This window comes from Equus quagga, chromosome 11 (genome assembly GCF_021613505.1).
Source record: "Equus quagga isolate Etosha38 chromosome 11, UCLA_HA_Equagga_1.0, whole genome shotgun sequence".
Lineage (NCBI taxonomy): Eukaryota > Metazoa > Chordata > Mammalia > Perissodactyla > Equidae > Equus > Equus quagga.
In genome coordinates, this window is record NC_060277.1 from 100,077,947 (window position 1) to 100,087,678 (window position 9,732).

A 9,732-nucleotide genomic window follows, 5' to 3' on the forward strand; every position below is an offset into this window, starting at 1 on the left:
TTTGAAGCTGAAATTATTTCAAAACATGAATTTAATGGTTGTTGTAGATTAAAAACTTGCCTCATGAAGACAAATAGATTAAAGTGGAAGAAGTTCATCCATCATCGGCTGGGCTTTCTAAGTCATTCTCTCCATTTTTCAGTCTCTCTACCAATTAGGCAAAGATTTTTGTCGAAAAAGTGGCTAGTAAATTTCTGTGTTTTAAAGTGATCTGCCTCACAAACTAATGAGAAGACCTGATGAAGAGAGTTTAAAAAAAAAACCTTTGGCAGATTTTTAAAAACACCATTTAGAAAATTCTCTTCCCCGGTGTTTTGAGTGTGCGGATAGGAAAGTTTGGGCCAATAAAATTAATCAGAATAGACATGCTTTCAAAATGTTCCCTCTAGAGTGAGAGTTTCTTTCCAAAAGTGGTTGCTTTCACGCCCCTAAGCTGATTTCTCAGACCTGATTAGACCTTCGTTGTTTTTGCCTAGTGGCTGGAAAGAGCTTATCCGGGAAGAAGGGCGCCATTCCCTCAGCTGTGCTGGCATCATTACTATGAGCCTCAGTCCATGCTTTCTTTGCAGGACATTGTAAGACCACTTATCCCCATTGTGAGGATTAGGTTGGTTAACTCTAGGTAATATTACCCATAAATCTGTGTCAGGCATTGGAGTGCAGCCAGCCTCTTAGTGTCATGGCGTTCCTACTCTCTTCAGAATATTCAAGTGAATATTACACCTTTTCTAGCTTAAAAAAAAGTCACGTCTATTATTAAACCTTTGGGAAAAAAAGAAGAAAATAAAACCCTCATACTCTCCAAGACAACCACTATCAGTATTTGTTACTCCACTTCCCGCCTTTTTCCACATAATTGAGATCATGCTAAGTAATGTAATTTTGCGTTCAGCTTTTCTTTCTCAGTATTATATTTTGAACATCATTAAACTTTTCCAAAAAATTATTCTCATGGCTTCTTCTACCTAATATAAAACAGAATATATTTTATGTGTGTAATTGGTCCCTTTCTCAATGTGTCAGCATCATTGTAGTGATACCCAGTACCCTCCTGTCAAAAGCCTTAGAAGCATGCAAGGCTGTTTGTCCCCTCACTCCCTGGCCTTAGATGCCTTGCTTTACTAGTTTGCGCTCCCTTGCAGCCCCACAGCGTTTGGATGTAGGTGAGGCGTGAATGAGTGTGCCTCTCCCACTAGCTTTAAGCTCCTGGAGGGCAGGGCCGCTGGCACCTGACATAGCGCTTAACACACTTGCACGGGTAGAGAGGCCCCGAGTGTTCGCTGGGCTGAACTGACTACTTCCTCCCTTTAGCTGCTACTTCTTGCTGGTACGGATGTGACTTTGCTGCTTCAAATGTTATGACTAATTTTCCTAGTTATTTAAAGGAGGCCTCAGAGTGGCTCTGAACTGCTTCTGTGAAATGAAATGCATGGGCTTTGTGACAAATCTCCAAAAAGCTCTTGCATTATTTCTGGGTTTATAATTCTGACATTTGCATCCGTAGGCTGGTGCTAGATCCACTTGTAAGCACCTACTCTGTGTAGTGCACTGTTCTCTTTAATCCTTAAAATGACCCAAAAGCCAGGTAGTTTTATTCCCATTTTATGGAAAAGTTGAGGCCAGAAAGGTTAAGTCCGATCTGAAATCTGAGCCGCTCCTCCTTGGGACTCCAAAGCTTCCTCACATTCTTTCTCCCCCATCACACTGCCTCTGAGCAGAAAATTATTGGAAATCATTCACTTTCAAATAAAGACTCTTCACTTGATAAAAGATTTCCCACACAGGGTTGGTTCCTTTCACCTTATGGAGGTAATAAAAGTGGGAAGAGAGAACCATAAAATTACAGAGTCAGAAGCTGCTGCCTAACCAGGATCATTCAGACATAACAATGAAAGGATCCTGGAGATGAACATTAAGTTCAAAGGGCAAAATAACAGATTTCAGATAACACCCAGAAAGGTGTTTAGCTGAAATCGAGACAGATCTTGTCCCCATCTGTGGCCCCGGTACTGTTGTCATAGGTAGTAGAGGCTTTGGTGGCCCAAAGACATCCTTCCACTTAAAAATTCCCCAGAGCATGGGCAAGTGTGTGTGAACCTGCTGTGCCAGGTTGAGAGGGTGCTAAGCCTTGCTCAAGGAGATCCAGATGTCCTGGTTCCGCTATTTTTCTCTCACAGCCCCAAAGCCTCCCCTGAGGGATACACAGACGAGTTTCTGGGTCTGTGGGACAGGGAGGTGGAGCTGGACATCACGCCTCCCCCTCCGCCCCACAGTGTTTCCGAATCCAGGGCCAGGACCCCCAGGACCGGGTGAAGTGGTCAGAGGCACAGTTCTCCTGTGAACAGCAAGAGGCCCAACTGGTCACCATTGCAAACCCCTTAGAGCAAGGTAGGGCCAGCCCGTGGGGAGGCCCCGGTATCCTCTGACACAGTCCCCCAAAATGGCTAGAGCAGAGCGAGCAGGGGTCTGCTCTGTGGCTCATAGCTCTCTCTTCTGGGGGCCTGTAGCATTCATCACAGCCAGCCTGCCCAATGTGACCTTTGACCTTTGGATTGGCCTCCATGCCTCGCAGAAGGACTTCCAGTGGGTGGAGCAGGAGCCTCTGCTGTATACCAACTGGGCCCCTGGGGAGCCCTCTGGCCCTAGCCCTGCTCCCAGCGGCAACATCCCGGTGAGGAAGCCCCCCACTCTCTCCTCTGCACCCCCACTGCCCAGGCCTGCAGCACTTACCTTCACTCCTGGGGTCCCCCCTTCCAGCCTCTTTCCTCATTGTGCAGCCTTTTGGGGGCAGTGGCACAAGGAGGGGCAGCTGCTGGGACTCCCCTGAGCAGCTCCTTCCCCCCAGACCAGCTGCACGGTGGTCCTGCACAGCCCCTCAGCTCACTTCACTGGCCGCTGGGATGACCGGAGCTGCACGGAGGAGACACATGGCTTCATCTGCCAGAAGGGCACAGGTACGTGTCACCAGTGGACTTGGAAACCCCAGCACTGCGCTCCATGCTGTGGGCCATGCCAGGAGGAATGACCATGGTCTCTGACCTCAAGGGGCTCCTGGGACCACCCCCAGAGTCTAGTATCTGCTTGGGAAGCAGATGGGCAGAAAAGCGAGGCGCCAATCAGAGAGAAAGGCAGTAAGCACTGAAGGGTCTCAGGAGGAAGGTTTGGGGTTATGGAGGGCTGGCTGGGGAGAGCTAGACACTGGGCATGCGTAGTGTCAAGAACTTATGGTTCTGTGTCTGAGGCACCTGCAGCTCCAAGCATGTGTCCCTCTGTCTGCCCTGGGTTCCTGGGGTAGGAGTAGGTCAAGGCTCTAGCTTGCTCATCTGTCTATTAGCAAGACTGTATTATTAATAATAACAGTGGCTAGCACTTAATAAGTATTTGTCTGTGCCAAGCCCAGTGCGCCGAAGAGACCTGGTCTCTGCCTGATGTCCGGCACTCCCCCAGCCGCATGCCTGGGAGTGGGGTGAGAGAGGCAGAGCCTGGCCTGAGCCCTGCCCCCTTCCCTGTAGACCCTTCCCTGAGCCCATCCCCAGCAGCGTTGCCCCCTGCCCCGGGCACTGAGCTCTCCTACCTCAACGGCACCTTCCGGCTGCTGCAGAAGCCGCTGCGCTGGCATGATGCCCTCCTGCTGTGTGAGAGTCGCAACGCCAGCCTGGCCCACGTGCCTGACCCCTACACCCAGGCCTTCCTCACGCAGGCTGCCCGAGGGCTGCGCACGCCACTCTGGATTGGGCTGGCCAGTGAGGAGGTGGGCTCCCAACACTCATCCCAGCCCTGGGGCTGGGCCTACTCTCCTGATTTCCCTCCCTGTCTCCTCCTAACCCCCTGCCTTACCCACCCCTCCAGCCCCCGCTCACCCCCCAGCTGGTCCCCTTCCTCCCACCCTGATGGCCCCCTGGTGCCCAGGGCTCCCGGCGGTACTCCTGGGTCTCAGAAGAGCCACTGAGCTACGTGAGCTGGCAGGACGGGGAGCCTCAGCAGCCAGGGGGCTGCGCCTACGTGGATGTGGATGGGACCTGGCGTACTACCAGTTGCGACACCAAGCTGCAGGGAGCTGTGTGTGGAGGTAACAGTGGTGAGTGCCCCCCTGCCGGGGCCAAGGGGTGGGCAAAGTGTAGGCTGCCCTGGGGAGGACTCTTGGGCCACTTTCTCAATCCTGCACCCCTACAGGGCCCCCTCCTCCCAGAAGAATAAGTTACCATGGCAGCTGTCCCCAGGACCTGGCCGACTCGGCGTGGATTCCCTTCCGGGAGCACTGTTACTCCTTCCACATGGAGCTGCTGCTGGGCCATAAGGAGGCACTGCAGCGCTGCCAGAGAGGTAGGCCGGGGCAGGCTAGAGCCCGCACATGGGCAGTTCAGGTAGCAGCCTCTCTTGTGGACACAGACCCCACGAATGCGGTCCCCATGCTACAATGCAGTCTACCCATAGGCAGCACTCCCATCTAAATGCCCCCTCGTGTTCCAGTTCACAAAGACCATGTGTGACAATACACACATACACCCCTGCCACACATGCACACACACATACACATAAGCACATGGATGCCACACCATCCGCTACTCAGGCTGCCAGAGAGGAGGGCTAGGGCCTTCCTGGGGAGCTCTGCTACCCCAGGGAAATCTGTCTCGCCTGACGTGGACCTCCCTCATGTCCAGCGGGCGGGGCAGTCCTGTCCATTCTGGATGAAATGGAAAACGTGTTTGTCTGGGAGCACCTGCAGAGCTCCGAGGGCCAGAGTCGGGGTGCCTGGCTGGGCATGAACTTCAACCCCAAAGGTGGGTACCCTGTGTGTGGGGTGGGGAGGGTAAGGCCTCAGGGTGTAGGGGAGATGCCCTCCACCAGGGCTTCAGTGGGGTGAGGACTTGTGGGACAGGGGAGTTGCTTCTAGAACAGGCCTGCTCTCTCCCGTCTGCTTCTGCTCCACTTTGTCTCCCCTCCCCCACACCCCCTCAGTGCCTTCTTTCCCATAGGAGGCACCCTGGTCTGGCAGGACAACACAGCTGTGAACTACTCCAACTGGGGGCCCCCTGGCCTGGGCCCCAGCATGCTGAGCCACAACAGCTGCTACTGGATCCAGAGCAGCAGCGGGCTGTGGCGCCCCGGCGCCTGCACCAACATCACCATGGGCGTTGTCTGCAAGCTCCCTCGAGGTGAGCGCTAAGCAGGCACACCCACTCAGCCTCCTTCTGTGCCCATGCAGCTGGTGCTGGGGCGGGGCCCGGGGCCACTTCTCATTCTGCATGCAACACAGAGGATGGGAGGGCGTGAACCGACAGGCCCGGAGCCAACGGGACCCTCCCCTGGGATAAACGGGTCTGTGGGAGGGACTGGCCCTTCCTACAAATTTCTAGACTAGAGAGCAAACCCATCATTTTGTAGTCATTAAGGGCACAGACAGGGTTCAAGCCACGGCCAAACCACTTAGCGGACTCTGGGACCTTGGGTAAGTTACTTAAACACTGTGGCCTCAGTATCCTCATGTGTAAAATGGGGATAATAACAGTACCTGCAGGATTAAATGAGCTGATAAAGTGGCACTCAGGAAGTGCTCTATGTGTTTGCTTATGACTGCTGTTATCACTACTGCTGTTACTGACAGGTCCCTCCCTCTTCCCCGCAGCTGAGGAGAGCACCTTCTCCCCATCAGGTGAGTCGAAGGCAGGGACCTCTCCCTCCTTGTCCCCTCGTTCTGGCGGTGGGCGGGCGGGCTGCCCCGCAGTGGTGGGGTTTCTCAACTGAGGGTCCATCTGGCTGCAGCAGCGCTCCCAGAGAACCCAGCGGCCCTGGTGGTGGTGCTGATGGCCGTGCTGCTGCTCCTGGCCCTGCTGACTGCGGCCCTGATCCTCTACCGGCGGCGACAGAGCGTTGAGCGCGGGGCCTTTGAGGGTGCCCGCTACAGCCGGAGCTCCTCCAGCCCTGGCGAGGCCACGGAGAAGAACATCCTGGTGTCTGACATGGAAATGAATGAGCAGCAGGAGTAGAGCGAAGGGAGTGGGCAGGGCTGGGGAGGAGGAGCTAGGGAGGCTGGGCCCTGGGGTAACCGGGCCCCCCACCAGCTACCAGTCCAGATGGCCTGTGAGGGGTGCCCTTGGGAGCCGCTGTTGGAAGCTGGGGCTGGGCAGGGCCTGGGCTGGTGGGGCCCCTCCCTCGCCTGAGGGCTGGGCTGAGGCCTGGCTGAGTGCAGCGTGGGGTTTCCCTTTTTGGGGGCCAAGTTCTTGTCACCTGGGCCTGTGCCCCCACGGCAACCAGAGGCAGGATGGGAGCCCCCTTCTGCATCTCTCTCCTCAGGCCCCCCTGCCCAGGCCTGCTGACCCGTGCCCCGGGACCCCTTCTCATTGCAGAGCCTGAGGAGCGCCCCCCTGAGTCCTCAGCCAGCCTCTGCCGCTTCTCTGCTCCCCACCTGGCAGCCTCAGCTCTGAGCCCCTCACTCTGGCCCCTGTCCACGCTCCTCACCCAGCTCTTCCTTCTGAGTCAGGGCCCTGGGATCTGGGGAGCCCTCTTGCTCTTGGTGGGGGTCGGCTGAAGGGGCTGAGCATCTGTCACTCCTGTGCCTGCTGGAGTGGCCATGGGGCGTGGCAGGAGGGGCCTGGGTGGGGCCTGAGAACCAGGGCACCACTATGGTGTCAGCTGAGCTGAAGACAGGACTGGGGAGAGACACCCAGACCTCCTGGGGGTGACCAGGCTGGGCTAGGGTGTCATCTCCTGCCGGTCGGGGGGAGGGCTCTGTCCCTAAAGAGTCCCCTGTGGGGACCAAAATAAGTTCCCTAATATTTTCAGCTCCTGGGTCTGGTTTGGAGAGAGTGGAGGGGGTTGCCAGAGTCCTGGGGGCCTCACAGAAGCGGGAGCCTGGGGATGGCCCCAGTGCCCGCCCTCTGATGGGTCCCAGTGGAACAGCGCCCGAGCTCCTGGAGCTGCCCAGTGATGGGAGGCTGACCCCGTGCCTTTCCCAGAGGTCGGAATCCCGCCTGAGGAGTGACCGGCCAGTCCTGGTGCCGCCGCGCGGGACAATGTGAACACAGACTCAAAGACATGGTCCTTTCTTTGTAGTTCTTAATTTTTTTAATGTGTCAATATTGTTAAAAAAAAAGGAAAAAGAAAAGCAAACAAATAAAACACCTTTAAGAGGCCCGAGAGAGAAGAGTTCTGCTCTGTCCTGTTGTGAGCCTTGTTGCTCGTAGGCCTGCAGAGAGAAATGTCGTTTTGGAGCTTGCATGGTGCGGTCTTTCTGCAGTCCGTACCAATCGCATCTATCTCTGGGCCCCATAGAGACACTCTGACTCCTGTCTCTTCTTCCGGGACCTCACCTTTCTGGGCCTGCTCCGTTTTCTCTCTTCCTGGGGACCTGTGTGTGGGTGAGAGGGCAGGAGCCACCGCCGGCTGTGAGCTCGGGCAGCTGAGCTTGCCCTTCAGCAGGGGTCAAACGGGAGAACGGGACCCACCTCCTGGGGCTGCTTTAAGGATGTTTGAGGGTTAAATGAGATCTGAGCAAAGTGCTTAGAGTAGCACCTTCGAGCTCCTACAGTAAGTGCCCCATAAACGCCAGCCGTTACTGTCATTTCTGGGCTGTGGCTCCCAGGGGATCATTTAAGGTGCTCAGGCCAGCTTCGGGTAGGGGTTTCACATCGCCCTTCCATGGCAGCCTCATACCTGTGTTTGAGCTGTGAGAAAGCACACATTTGTTCTGGGGGGTTGGGCTCTGAGACCACCCAGAGGCAGGGGAGTGGAGGACAGGACTGCCCCCCCCACCGGCTTTCACTCCTCTGCTCGTTAATTCAGGACATTGGAGCTGCAAATAGAGCAGCAAACGGAGAGAGGGCCCTGCCAGCGAAGGCGAGTCCACTCCCCAGGCCGGGCAGGTACTGTGAAAACTGAAGCAGGCTGGGGGAGGGCGCCAGTTTGGACTGGGGTGGGGGTCGGGGGATGTCTCACAGGGGAAGGGAGCCTGGAGCCTGAAGGATGTCAGAGGTGAGCAATGCAGGCACCTAGGCCAGGTCCTAGGCAGGGAACAGCGAATGCAGGGCCCTGCTGTGGGGGTCCCTGGAGTTCAGAGGTGGGGAGGGGCCTGAATGCCCAGGGCCTTGAAGGCAGTGGTGGAGAGCATGGATGTTATTTTGAGTATAGTGGGAAGTCAGTGGGAATGGCTAAAAGATTGACATTTGAAGATGGTGGTTCCGGTCAGGACTGCAGCAGCCGTCAGATTCTGTGCGCATGCATGCGTGTTTTGCCTGGTTCATGAATTTTTTAAATAATTTTTTATGTTTTTTTTTTAAATTGAGTTATTGATAGGTTACAATCTTGTGAAATTTCAATTGTACATTAATGTTTGTCAGTCATGTTGTAGGTGCACCACTTCACCCTTTGTGCCCACCCCCCACCTCACCTTTCCCCTGGTATCCACTAAACTGTTCTTGGTCCATAGTTTTAAATTCCTCATATGAGTGGAGTCATACACAGATTATCTTTCTCTCGCTGGCTTATTTCACTTAACATAATTCTCTCAAGGTCCATCCATGTTATTGCAAATGGAATGATTTTGTTCTGTTTTGCAGCTGAGTAGTATTCCATTGTATATATGTACCACATCTTCTTTATCCATTCGTCTGTTGCTGGACACTTAGGTTGCTTCCACGTCTTAGCTATTGTAAACAGTGCTGCAATAAACATTGGGGTGCATAGGACTTTTGGGATTGCTGACTTGAAGCTCTTTGGATAAATACCCAGTAGTGGGATGGCTGGATCGTATGGTATTTCTATTTTTAACTTTTTGAGGAATCTCCATACTGTTTTCCATAGTGGCTGCACCAGTTTGCATTCCCACCAGCAGTGTATGAGGGTTCCTTTTTCTCCGCAACCTCTCCAACATTTGTTGCTATTAGTTTTAGATATTTTTGTCATTCTAACGGGTGTAAGGTGATATCTTAGTGTAGTTTTGATTTGCATTTCCCTGATGATCAGCGATGATGAGCATCTTTCCATGTGCCTATTGGCCATCAGTATATCTTCTTTGGAGAAATGTCTGTTCATGTCTCCAGCCCATTTTTTGATTGGGTTGTTTGATGTTTTGTTGTTGAGTTGCGAGAGTTCTTTATATATTATGGATATTAAGCCTTTGTCAGATATATGACTTGCAAATATTTTTTCCCAGTTAGTGGGTTGTTTTTTTGTTTCAATCCTGTTTTCATTTGCCTTGAAGAAGCTCTTTAATCTGATGGAGTCCCATTTGTTTATTCTTTCTATTGTTTCCCTTCTCTGAGAAGGCATGGTGTCCGAAAAGATCCTTTTAATACTGATGTCAAAGAGCGTACTGCCTATGTTTTCTTCCAGAAGCCTTATGGTTTCAGGTCTCACCTTTAGGTCTTTAATCCATTTTGAGTTTATTTTGGTGAATGGTGAAAAAGAATGGTCAATTTTCATTCTTTTACATGTGGCTTTCCAGTTTTCCCAGCACCATTTGTTGAAAAGACTTTCTTTTCTCCATTGTATGCCCTCAGCTCCTTTGTCAGAGATAAGCTGTCCATAGATGTGTGGTTTTATTTCTGGGCTTTCAATTCTGTTCCATTGATGTGTGTACCTGTTTTTGTACCAGTACCATGCTGTTTTGATTACTGTAGCTTTGTAGTATGTTTTGAAGTCAGGGATTGTGATGCCTCCCGTTTTGTTTTTTTTTCTCAGGATTGCTTTAGCAATTCGGGGTCCTTTGTTGCCCCATATGAATTTTAGGATTCT

At 53.0% G+C, this 9,732-nt stretch overlaps 1 protein-coding gene across 5 annotated transcripts in view; it reads left to right on the forward strand.

The window, feature by feature from the left end:
• The window catches only part of MRC2 (mannose receptor C type 2), a 50,394-nt gene extending 43,260 nt beyond the window's left edge, over window positions 1–7,134 (forward strand). Inside the window, exons 21-30 of one of the 5 annotated variants that reach the window (XM_046675595.1) lie at window positions 2,274–2,388; window positions 2,508–2,671; window positions 2,846–2,954; window positions 3,513–3,751; window positions 3,910–4,069; window positions 4,174–4,323; window positions 4,662–4,781; window positions 4,977–5,156; window positions 5,606–5,653; window positions 5,764–7,134. In XM_046675595.1, coding sequence (XP_046531551.1) covers window positions 2,274–2,388; window positions 2,508–2,671; window positions 2,846–2,954; window positions 3,513–3,751; window positions 3,910–4,069; window positions 4,174–4,323; window positions 4,662–4,781; window positions 4,977–5,156; window positions 5,606–5,653; window positions 5,764–5,987 — 1,509 coding nt within the window. In that variant the 3' untranslated portion in view covers window positions 5,988–7,134. Of the gene's footprint in view, window positions 1–2,273; window positions 2,389–2,507; window positions 2,672–2,845; window positions 2,955–3,512; window positions 3,752–3,909; window positions 4,079–4,173; window positions 4,324–4,661; window positions 4,782–4,976; window positions 5,157–5,605; window positions 5,654–5,763 lie in introns of all 5 variants that reach the window. The other 4 variants (XM_046675594.1, XM_046675593.1, XM_046675597.1 and 1 more) reach the window with 4 other exon arrangements.
• The last annotated feature ends 2,598 nt before the right edge of the window (window positions 7,135–9,732 follow it).